At 40.1% G+C, this 12,853-nt stretch overlaps 1 protein-coding gene across 7 annotated transcripts in view; it reads left to right on the plus strand.

The window, feature by feature from the left end:
- Positions 1-12,853, plus strand: part of QKI (QKI, KH domain containing RNA binding) — a 281,160-nt gene that overhangs the window by 74,951 nt on the left and 193,356 nt on the right. For all 7 annotated transcript variants that reach the window (XR_009455620.1, XR_001371952.3, XM_014596742.3 and 4 more), the window contains exon 2: positions 1,571-1,713. Coding sequence is in view for 5 of the 7 variants with exons in the window: in XM_014596742.3 (XP_014452228.1) it covers positions 1,571-1,713 (143 nt within the window). In the remaining 2 variants the exon portion in view is untranslated. The remainder of the gene's footprint in view (positions 1-1,570; positions 1,714-12,853) is intronic.

Consider the following 12,853-nt stretch of genomic DNA (forward strand, 5'->3'; position numbering starts at 1 on the left):
CTTCTAAAATTGTCTTGCTCATGTAAATTTATTGACACACTGTAGATCACTTGTGTGCCATGCATGCTTTATTTTGATCAAGTCATAACTCTGGTTTTTAGTCAAGTTGACCATAATGATCTTTTAGCTTCAGTTAAGTGTAACTAGCTCTTCCCTTGCAGCAGTTGGTAGTACACCTAGATTTAAACCTTTCTGCTGGAAGTAGTATATCAAAGGCCAGTGGCTTTGCTTATTATTAAAATTACTGTGCCACATTGATACTGATTTTGTATTTGTTACCAAGTTCAGGTCTCCTTTGGGTGTGTTTTTTAATGACATCCCTGACAATTGGTTGCTGTGTTTTTGTTTGTAAAGATTAGTAGAGTCTAATCCTAATCACAATTTATTAAGAATTTCTAGAAGGCCTCGAATCAAGTATTAAAATGTTCCCTCAGATCTGTAGGGAATGATAAAATTTAAAATCTCTTGCAGGATCTCACCAGTCATCATTATTCTGTTCTTAAAGTTTATTGGATCTAGGTTAATTCAGTAGTGTCTACTCTTCTTAAAAAGCACATTCAGATCATCAAGCTTCCTTTCTGTTTTACTATTTAACTAGTGTTTTCAATGTTAATGCTTTACGTTAATGCTTTTACCTGGCCCAGGACATCTTGATTGCACTTTTCTCATTTTAGCTCTTGATCAGTGTCATCTGGTAGTTTGAATTAATTTTAGGAAAATGTCAGTGTGTGTTCTATTTTCAATTCAAAATAGAGGGAAAACCTTAGTCACGCAATACAAGGCCCCTCCCTTATGCTGTTTCACTTGTTGTGTCCAGTTTCCTACTGCCCTAAACTCTCCTTGTCCATATTGGTTGTACACACGGTTTTTGGTTGAAGTCTAGTCTTGGTTGAAGTCTAGGTTCAGGGTTCCTGTACTAAATGGTGCCCCTAAAGGAAACTAGTTATAGCTCTAATTCTTTGTTTCAGTTTGTTTGAAAGAATGGAAGAACAACATGGATGACCTAGAGAAATGAGATAAAAATGCTTCATCTTGAGTTGGTTGGAGCATAGAAGTAATCTAAATTTGCACTGATCAGAATTCTACCATTTAGTTTCTGTGTTATCTATAATTAACAGAAGACTAAGTAAGCATAGATTACTGTGGCGCTGCACTGTCATGTTTTCTACTCTTAAGTTATACGAATAAGTAGATTTTAAAGCTTTCTAGCACCTTCGTATAAAATATTTTTAATAGTATGATGATAAATACTAAGAATAGTGCAACTGACTACTTCAGTGGATATGTTCACACAATTGTAAACATTTTTTCCAGACTTCTGGGAGTTCCATGTTACATGTTTCTCCTGAGTAGTTCCTTTTAAGAGGATGGCTGGGCAGTAGACTAAAAAGTGAAGGAACAAATTTTCCCTTAAAAATAGCTTGGATGTTAGTTAAAAAATCTGTTTCATTTTTTTATGAATTAAGAGAAAACACTATTGAAATATAGAAATCTATAAGATAAAATATTATCATCCAAATTTATAAGACATTTTTGTGTTTAATACCCAATATGCATTTTTCCCCCACAGAAATTAGCAGAGTACGGAAAGACATGTATAACGACACGTTAAATGGTAGTACGGAGAAGAGAAGTGCAGAATTACCAGATGCTGTGGGACCTATTGTACAGTTACAAGAGAAACTATATGTGCCTGTAAAAGAATATCCAGATGTAAGTACATATTTTCAATTCATAAACTTTTTAGTCCTTCTGGTCCTCTCTCTATAAATGTATCATGTATAGTTTGACATCCTTAAATCACATCCTGTTTTTTTCAGTTTCCAGCCCATTATTTTTGTTTCAGTTTTTCTAGCTACGAGCCTTGGAAACTGAACAGCAAATCTGAACATCGGGCCAGGTTCTCTCCATGCATCGTCACTGATAGCAAGATCTTGTTTTCTACTTTCACTGTCAAAAGCACTTCTGCAGCTTTAACTATCTGTCATGGATTTGCACATGTTGAATTGAATGTAGCTTAATAAATTAAATCATTTATCTTCAGGAAAGGGTAGAATCAAACTCTATTACCTGACTTTCAGATAGTCTTTGGAAACATTCTCTTGTCAAAGCAGCTTCCCCAGCACTTAAAAGTTTTTGTTACTGAGACTTTCAAGGCTGCTTTCTGGAGATTGGTTTAAATTCTTGCATAAATAACTTGGCTTGCATATCAGATAACTAATTTAAATGAGCAGTTGTTTAAACATTTACATTACATCTGCTTCCATGAGGTGTTTAACAATCAACTTTTATCATGGCAAAAGGGTTGAATTGGGGATGCTGTTTGGTTCTTAAAGACAAAAAAGCATCAGTAAGGTGGCAGAATTTCCTCTTTAGAAGTACCTAACCAAGTCCAGATAGGCATGACAAAATATGATTGCAGGTGAAAATAGGTATTGGCAGATTTAAAGTAATACACATAGGGACGGATGATTTGAACTGCTTGTATATTGTATTAAGTTCGATAGTAGCTTAAGATGATGACCTTGTTTTCTGTATGGAAAAATCAGTAAAAGGAATAAAAAGGTCAGGATGTATAAAGGAAGAGAAATATTTAAAAAACTATTATAGAAATTAACAATAATATCTAGTTACATAAGTTCTTTTACCATCCTCATCACTGTAGTGTCAGATAGTGTAGTAAGTCATGTGACTAACGTACTTTGTTCTTCCTCTCATTCTCTTCCCCAGAGGGGAAATGCATGGGGGAGTTTAGTTTGCATAAAAGGTATATTGCTACATGTTTCTGTTGGTTAAAAATCAGTGTTGAATAATTATGCCTTCCACTTGGAGTAGACAGTGGTGAGGTTGGGATGGATGTTAGTTCCTGTAGGTGTTGGTTTAACTGTGTTGAGGTGATCTGCAAGAAATTCAGGAGGCTATAAATTTGACATTTGATTTTCATCCTTTGACTGTAGAAGATTGTGTCCAGTGGCACTGAAGTGGTTTCTGTCCTTTAATCTGATATGAATTTTGATTATGTTGATTTTTAGATAATAGCATTGATTGGATGAAATTGTACTTGGCCTTTTGTTAGCTTCTTAGTTTCTTTGAGCTTGCTTAGGAATGGTAGGTTTGCTATTACTTATGTGGTGGGGTTTTTAGTCTTTGGATGTTTATGTACTTTGAGGGAGAAAGGGGAGTTCTTTTTCCAAAAGAGGTTCTGACTTGTTTTGTCAGAAGTGCCTCCAGTTGGTCATTGCTGTTTGTGTTGGACAGTTCTGAATCAAGACTCATTTAATGGGTCTAGTAATTTTATCAGTGAATGTGCTGAACTCCAAGAAAGTTGGTAGGTGATTGATTGGCATATGTGAAATGGAACCTCATTGACTAACATGTGTGAGTAGTATGTTTAGTTTTGGCTATCCTGTATCTAAAAGGATAATGTAGGTATAAAAGTGTTTCATAAGTGGGGAGGGAGGATTATTAGATGTGAAGAGATTGAGACTGCTATTGGAGAGAGATTCATTTTGTCCATGAATAAAAATGGACATCATGATAAAAGTACGTAATGGTACAGAGAAGTTCAATCAGACTTTTATTCATCCTTTCTCATCTTAACACAGGAGCTCTGGGACATTTAATAACATTCAAAGGTGGCAGGCTGAAAAAAGTGAAATACTGCTTTGAGTATATTAAGTCCTTGGTTTTAAGGATTATTGTGTGGCAGTGAGTTGCACTGATCCATGAGAAAATAACAAGAGTATCCCTAGCTGTTATGTAAATGATTTAAAGAAAAGAGCACTGAAAAAGAGTTGGCACCTCTAGAACAGGGTTGCTTAGCCCCTGGTGCTTTGTCATCCCACCTGCAGAGCTCCCCATTGGTATGTGGGGAGCCCTGTGGGTTGTGGTCCTGCATGCTAGATCTGGCATAGAAATAATTTTCTTGTAGTGAATTTAATGAAGGGAAGGTTCACATTAGTGGGTATAAAAGCTTTTTCAACATGTATAGATCAAAACATGCTGTTGTTATCCAAAACACCGTAATGTAAGGCTAAAATCTTTTTGAAGGAAAAAGCATGGGAGACTATTAGGCTTCTGGAAATTATTTTCTCACAGGGTGGTGCAGGGCCCAATCCCAGCACCTGGGGCCACGTTAGGGTGGTCATCCTAGAGGACAGTCTGGTTGTCCTCTACTGATATGAAACATGACACTTAGAGAGAAAAATAGAGAACATAAAGGCATTGGGTTTTGTATCAATAGAGGACAGAGTAGCAGAAAACTGGAATGTCCTCTATGATGGCTGCCCTAGGCCAGGTGGAGATGTGCAGACTGCCTCCACACAGCCAAAAGATTGAGCACCAGCGCTCTAGAATAACATGACCTCAGGGGAAGTCTTCTCCTAAATACCCGTAGCTAAAGAGTTTGGTTTATACTCTGAAACATTAGGGTTTCTAAGTGACATTTTCTGAAGCAACTGATACAGATGGAGACCAGCTGCTTGCACTACTAGACTAGGCCAGGACTGTGTGTTCCTAATGTACTTTAATCCACCAGGGCTGGGGATCTACCTGTATAATATTTAAAGGAATATTCTTTGAGCAACAACAGATGAGAAGGATCATTTATAAAGTTAGGTTACTGAGATACAACATTTTTGGAGAAGTGTCTTTTTAGAGGACAGTACAGTTTGCAAGTGTCTTTGTAGATGCTTGGTCTATAGCAATTTATATTAAATTGCATGTATATAGCTCTCAGTTTGAAGTAAAAAATGAAAGTATGGAAGCCCAACTTCGTATTGCAAAGGCAGATTTTACAAGCGTGTCAGTGGTTTTAACAACCATACAGCTTTACTTTAAAATCTGCTAACATTAGAAAATTGGGATTCTAATAAAAGAATGGGCTGTGATAAATTTAGGTTATTCTTAACTCTTTCAAATATTTTTAAGTATATATTTTGTATATATTAGACAAGTGGAAATAGGCAGACAACTTTTGTATAATATAAGCTTTGTGTTTGACCTCAGGTCCATACCTTTTCCCCAAATTATTTAGAGTTTAAAAAAAAATAGAAGCCAGGTTTTTGGGCTTTTTAAGATTAAAATATAGATGAATGTACATTTTTTGTGTTCACCTGTTTGTGAAAGAGGTCTCTGGGAGCTATACTTAGATGTTCTCTTAGCTGAAGCATTACAACTTTAAAGTACACAATCTGTATTTATATGTATGTATTTCAAAACCCTATTAAAGAATGGCCTAGTGTTACACCCTAATACAATATTTGGTAATGATTTAAAGGAGCTTCCTCCCCCTCCCCCCCATTCATTATTACATTGGTAGGATTTCTTTGGGAAGAGTCTTGCTAGATAGGTATTAGTAAATTAGCTAACCTATTTCTAGCAAAAGTGGACTAACGGCTTTTTTTCCTCCAGGCATACCAGTAAGCTGTTAATGCCTTATCTGGATTGTTTCTTAATTTTATCTTTTTCTCTAAACTCTGGTATTCCCTTACCAAGCCAGCATACTTTATCAGCAGCATATCTATTTCATGCAGAAAAATGTGGATTTTCTCATTCTGAAGCAGGGAAAAGGAGATTTGCCCCTTTGCAAACAGTTCTCTGCAGGCTGGCAGAGTTCCAGCCTGCAAGAGCTACTTTTAAAATGGACCAGAAACGCTAAGCCTTGTCTGGAGTGGGTGGGGCAAGGCCTGAGAATTGGAGTAAGCCAGGGCTGGTTCAGACTTGCTTTCTGCCCTGCAGCCTTTGGGGTAAGGGCTGGGGGGGGGGGGGCCCTGTGGGTCAGGTGAGGCTCATGTTGCCAGGGGGCTGGGGTCTACAGGAAGAGCTGGCAGGATGGGTGGGGGGCAGGGCAATCACCCTGTCCTGTGCCAGAGGCTGGGGGTGGGTGCAGGCTGCCTTGTTCCCCTATGGCTCATCCCAGTTGGGCTTGGGCTCTGGCTGGGTATACTGTCCAGCTGGGGCAGCAGTGGCAGAAGCTCAATGAGGGAGAGAAGGAGTACTATGCCCCTGCCTGTTAGGCCACGTGCCCTCAAGGCAGGGTTGGGGACTGGGGGTGCTGCCCAGTTGGGATGGTGCTGGGGCCTGGGTGCTGGGGGCAAACATTGCCCATCCACTTGGCTGGTGGCTGCTGCCCCACTGCTCACACCACTGCACCACATCCCACCGGCCTGCACCTATGGTGGCTGCTGGCAACTCTGCTGGGGCTAGTATTGGAGGTGATGACGGGGTGCAGGCATGGGGAGGGGAGGAGAGGAGCACCATGGCTATCCTGCATGCTGTCCTGCCTGGCCCGGGGCCTTGTCAGGCCTGCCCAGCCCGGGGGTACTCCTGGTCCTGGGAACCACTCGGGGGTTGTGATGGCCTGAGGAGAGGGGTAGAGGTGGCAGCAGGGGTGTGGGTGTGTGATGGGCTGGGGGTGTCAGCAGGGGGAACGTGTGTGTGTGAGACACAGAGATGATGGGGGGTGAGAAGTGCTCCGGATAGAAGCAGCCTCCAGAGCCATGCCTGGAGCCCCCCATGCCTTCTAAAGCAGCCTGTGCAGGAGGAGGCTGGCCTCAAAGGGAAGGGACTTGCCCAGCCAGAAGCAAGCCCAGCTCAGTGTCTGTGCCACAGTCCAGGGGGACAGCTGGGGCCTGGACACAGGTGCAGGGAGCAGAAAAGCAGGGGTTGGCACTGCTCAGAGCCCTAAAGCAACAGGTGGGATGGCTGCTGCTGGATCCATGGCCTGGTGCAGGGGCGAGCTGCTGCCAGGAAGGACTGAGTTGAGGGGCAGGCAGACCTGACGGGGTGTCTATAGATTGGTAGTGTGGGGTAATGTCAGGGACAGGGCACTGACATATAAGTGATGCTCAGTGTTACAAAGCTGTGAGAACAGCTGCAGCTGGACCTGTGTTCTGGTGAGTGAAAGGGGCAGGGAGAACTCTGACTTTGATTAAAAAAAACAAAACACCAAAATACTTTCTAAATGCCTATATATTTTATTATAATGATTGAGGCACTAGTAAGCTTACAAATTGCTTTCAAATTATAAATATGTCAATAAAATATCTTGTTCATCTGGTATGTATGTATGTATATGTATGTTTATATAGTGGCTTTTCATTTTAATCGCCTAAAAACACAGATTTGAGGGGTTTTAATTGGAGAAGTTTGGATTTTTAAACGGAGAAAACTAGGATCCCTGGTTATCAATGATAGGAGGCCCAGGTTCTAGAGCAGCAGTTCCTACCTCTGATCTTTTTCTTTGAACCAGTGAACAACTGTGCGCCTCAGTTGTCCCTATACACTTGCAAAAGTGCCTGATCTTTGTAGACCTTTACAGAAACCAAAGTTTTCAAACTGAGGTTTTTGAGTTCCTTATGCTTTTGTGTTTCTATAGGTTGTTAGGAATCTTTGGGTATCCTACAAGATTTATAATTGATAGTTTTCTGTGATCTGCCATTCTTTGTAAGCAGTAATTAAAAAAATGTTGATCCTTTGTGATGCATGTAGTCCTTTTGTATTTTCATTTAATTCATTGATTTTTAAATTTGGCAGATCTTTCCTATCAATGATGCAAGAAATCGGCAACTCTGGGGGAGAGGTGGGAAGAAGGGAAGGTGGGGAGAACCGATTCTTAGAGGGGATCACAGTCTTAATATTATTATTTTGTGAATGAATATTGAACACTTTTAGCATTTCCAGTGTTCTTGATAAATGATGCTTGATGGTCCCCAGAAGAATATGGACTTCAATTTTTTGGCTTATCATGAAATTAAATAGTTCCTTGAAATAAACGCCTCTAAATATTGGGCTGTGTAAAATATTTTTAAATAATCACAAAATTAATATTGGTGTTCTGTTAGGGCTGATTAATGTGAAATTCTCTGGAGATCTTCTCTTGGTCTTTAGCAAAAAGTATAAGAATTCAATAATTAGCACATCTAAAGTAGCCTGTCCTATGAGTATGCAGAACCACAAAGGTCAGGAATAATAAACAGCTTGTGCATACTTCCCGACCATTTTAGTTAAAGATGTTTAATTAGTACAATAGAAAGATGAACATAAGAATTAGTTTTACTACTGGGAACATATGGACAACACAATATCTATATCCATTTTCAATTTCATAAAATCAGTTTTAGTATTTCTAATATAGACTAGATAAATGACAGCACCCTCTTTCATTTTTTTTTTAGTCTTAGTTCTTGGACATCATTAGGCTTCCTAATGATAGCTAGTCGTATGAGAGGAAAGTAAGCCCTTGCCCAGGAAGTGGCAGGCCTGCTTCGAAGGCTCTGCCCTAGGGTGCCCCAGTAATAGCACTTGGCCATCACCTCTCTCCATTGACTGTAAGGGACTCTAATGCTGTTGACTTGAGTTGTTCTTTGGGAGCCAGATGTGTAATATTTTTGCATTGCAACCTCTTAAGTGGAGGTGTTTACAGCAACAATTTGCATATGATCCAAAAAAAGTAGCAGTAAGCTATAACCGGTTATCACTGGTCTTATCGGCTAAACAATCGTTTATCTGTTCACTGCCTTACTATATCTAAAAGCCCCAAATAGTTAAATAATTAGTAAAATCACTTCCTCAGGCTCATGTGGTGCCTCATAAGAACTGGTTTCAAATTGACATGTGACTATGTAATGTCCTTTGTACAGATTTGAAGGAATTCAAGAGAGAGCCTGATCCAAGCCTTTTTGCATTACAGCATTTCGCATGGGATTTTAGAGGCTTAAGATTTAATGACCTTCAGTGCTTCATTGGATAAAAGTTCAGCATTTCTTGACGTGTGGTTATGGAGTTACCACAGTTGGAATCCTGACTTCCTTTTACCCTTCCCTGCACACTCCTTTTTCAGATTACATTTCTCCCTGTGCTTGTATTTTTGTTGAAAGGCCAATTATGTGCTAGTGTTCCTTTGAAGAGGGTGTAGAAAGAAACTTTTTTTACGTTGTATTTTATTATGGAGTTGGATTAATCAAATGGTCTTGGCTTCTGAGTGGTTATATTGCTAAAGTGTGTACCAGTGGGTGAAAAAGAAAATTTCATTATAATTGGCCTCACTTTTCATTTGCTTGTTTTTCACAGAATCATTAGGCATCTAAGCATGTGCTCTGGGGTGGGGGATAGGGGGTACACTTTAGTTTGATCCAAGCCTTTTTGCATTACAGCATCTAAAGCGCCTGCAGCGTCACATGTATTCAGAGTCCCTGCACTTCAAAATGGCAGTGGAGGTGTTTGAACTAAATCTCGTTGGATGAGCTTTAGTTCAGGCATCCCTGCTGCCATTTTTGAAGCATGGGGACTCTGAATAGATGTGACACAGAGGCTGCTGGAGCATGTTAACATGCTAATTAGTGTGCATTGAAGCAGACACCTGGCATGTGTATAGGTGCCCATAGAAAAGGATTGCTAGGGTCCTCATGAGGTCTAGTGATTAGTCCAGCCCCTTCTTAAGGCATGGTTACCCTTATCCAGATTATCCCATTCAAGTGCCTGTTATGAGTTGGTGTGCATCAGTTCTGACTACTGCATAATTAATTTTTGTAAATTAATATCTTGTTCGCTTTTGTTTAAAATGGAAGTGAGGTCTGGATGAGGTTGGGAATGCACTGGAAGGTAGGGGCGGGCAAAACAGGCCATATTCAATTCAGATTTGGATTCAGGCTGAATCCGGGACAGTGATTTGATTGATTCAGATCACTGTGCCAATTGCGATTTGGCCGAATCTGGAGATTCAGTGCTGATTGGGAGAATCAGCGATTCTGCCATAGATATAGCTTTAAATGTTTTTCTACATACCTTAAGGTACTAGACATGACTCATGAACTCTGCGATGGTGGGGCAGATGGAGTGTCCCACAGGAGCACTGCACTGCCCCCCTTCCCCCCCGCATGCTTAGCAGTGAACCTGGAAGTGGACCAGAAGTACTACTGGTCTGCTTCTGGGTCCCCTGCTGAGCATATGGGGGACTCCCCTGTGCCCCCCTGGCTCGGCGATTGGCCACCAGTCTCTGGGGTGGGGGTCCTCTGCACGCTCCCTGGCAAACCCAGAAGTGGGTCTGCTGCTGAGACCCCCTGTGCTCCCATGGGATGCTCCATCCAGCCCAGCATTGCAACGTTCTTGAGCCGCCTGGTACTTTGAGGGAGGTATATAGAAAAACATCTAAAGCTGTGTCTGTCCAAATCATCGAATCTTTCTGGATCGATTTGAAGGGTTCTGATTTGATTCGGAGAGATTAAAGTGTCTCCTGATTCTATTTAGATTCAGAGATTTGGCCACCAAATCGGGCCAAAGCTCTGCTGAATCAGTGACTGAAGCTTTGCACCGCTCTGCTGAAAGGGGCTAGAAGTGTAGCTAGTGATAGAGAATAGTGTAGCTATGAACGAGCACCCCTAGATTTCTGCCAGACAGTTTTACTGAAAAGCATAACCCCTTAATAGGGTAGTTCATAAGCACCTACCCTGAACTACCAAATTAAGACTTTGTTCTCTTTCTCATAATTAGTGCATCATACTTGCCAACAGAACTCACAAACTTTCTGTTGCGGTTTGAGTTTGGGCTAACAGTGATCTAAACCCAGCATAAAAAAATCTGTAATACTGGTTGGATCAATTTTCCTCAGCAATGAAAAATGGAATTCCAAAGGGGAAAGTAAATTCAGGGCCCAAATTAAAGAAAATAAAAAGGGCTTAAAATAATGACCATGTAAACGTTTAAAGCAAAAAACAAGTATTCATGTCCTGACGTTAGAGGACAATTTTGACTATGCGGTTACCCCCAGGATGCTATCGTTGTCATTTCCTTGTTTGAAAGTAAATAAGGCTGTTCCAGATGCACCAAGAATTAGTTTTAGGTTACCACGAGGTGGGACATTTCATATAAATCTCAAAGAATTAAGTACAATTTGTATAGTGGTCACAGCATTTTTATCACCAAATATGAAAATATCCAGTTATTGATAGACAGTAGCATCCTTAATAGTTATTTGCAGGGTGGGCCTCAGTGCATGCCCCTTTAAGGAGCACAAGTTGTAAATTTGCAATCTGTTGATCTACCAAAGGTCTGTTTAAAGATGATTTTCCATTGATAGTGGATACTGTGGATAGAACTGCTTATTAAAAAAGATTACTTTTGAAGGTCCTGTAATCTGCTTCAGGAGTAAGCATTCTTAAGTTCCTTTTGAATGATCTCTGCTGTTCCTCAGCAGCTATCCCTTTTATTTTTCTGGGAATTTTGGGAAGCAAGACAGGGCTCATGTTATGGTATAAAGCCCCTCTGGGCATAGCAGTTTTGGTATTAGTGAATTTTAGCTTTGGCAACCAGAATCTCCAGTAGATGTACTTACAACTCAAAGTCAAGGATAGATTTTTTTTTTTGCCTTCTTGATCCAGGAGCTGGATTTTGCTTCTTGGAATTCAGTGTTGCATTGAATTCTGGTATTGCTTACTTCTGGACTTACCAGTGTCTCTAGTGGGTTATGGAATAGAGAAAATCCCACACAATTTACTGATTCGTTTTGATGCACTGGCTGGGGGAGTAGTTAACTGATTGCACGATTTCACAATGATTACACACTTAATTTATACAACACAATTTTATTTTAAAACTCTTTGCTACGTATATAACACTGCTTAGCTTTAAGAAACACCACAAACATTAAAAACACAATAATTACGTATATCAGAAACAATGCTCCGAATGCACTTCCTTCCCAAACAATACTATAAGAATTAGTGTAACAAAAACAACTACAATTACAACTAAAAGTTAAATTTGAATCAATACTATTATCTTTCATATTATACTTACAATCCTAGAATTCCGAGAAGCCAAATACCAAAATATGGTTTCATTCCTCAGTAGTACGATTCAGTGGGTTGGCCTCAGTAGTACGGTTCAATGGAATGGCCTCAGCAGTGATAGGACTTAAGTCCCCTTCCTTCAGTCCCTTTCGGGCGCTTTGCAGCTTCAGCGTGAACTAAGATTCGTGTTCACGGAGAGGTTAGTTCAGGTGATCAGTCTGACCCGGGCTATACTTGCGATTCTTCCTTCGTTGTTCTACAAGTATAGTCACCTCCAAATTGGGACAGTAAGTTACAGTTTTTATTGAGTGAGCTGCCATCAGTGGGCTCCTCCTACTCAACCTGTCATTACCCCCAAATTTGGGCTTGGATCTTACTCAACAGACACTTTTGCCTTTGTTGAGCATTTTAATACCTTTGGGAAACTTCTATATCACTGCAAATGCCCTTTTCTTACCAATCTGGTCAAAAGGCCTTAGGGTTTGATCTCTCGGAATTCAGGATATTTGCTCTCTTTGTAAAAGACTTCTAAAAAATTCAAATTAAGACTTTAAGCAAAGTCAGGACCTTTTGCACGTAGTCCCAAAAACAATGAGCTAGATAAGGAGATAAATCTTTTCTTCTTCCTGAAACTGGCTAATGGGCAACCTTTACAAACATTCAAACTATTTCATTCAATATGACAACCAGGTTTTGTTAGGCAGTAGGAAACCTGTGGAGCAAATATTTTGAAAAAGAAAAATGTCTTTTACTTTATTTTATAGGGATAATAGCTTCCAAGGGAGAGAGAGCCCCTTGACTTTGAGTTGCTTTTATATTCAGCTAAAATCTAATCTGGTTGCTGTTACCATTTCATCTCTGTCCTTCAACGTTCTTCAGTTTTTGCACACTTGACAATCATTGCACTTTTTAAAAAGCTGCTAAACATATTTTCTACTTGGTTCACTAGCCTCCATAGTCTTGAGGCTTATTTTTTGTCCAGAAATATATGGAGTTTGTTTTAGAAAGGACTTTCAACAGCGCTTCTCTTGAGAGTAGTTTTCTTAATGGCCTGACTTCAGCCA

This window comes from Alligator mississippiensis, chromosome 1 (genome assembly GCF_030867095.1).
Source record: "Alligator mississippiensis isolate rAllMis1 chromosome 1, rAllMis1, whole genome shotgun sequence".
Lineage (NCBI taxonomy): Eukaryota > Metazoa > Chordata > Crocodylia > Alligatoridae > Alligator > Alligator mississippiensis.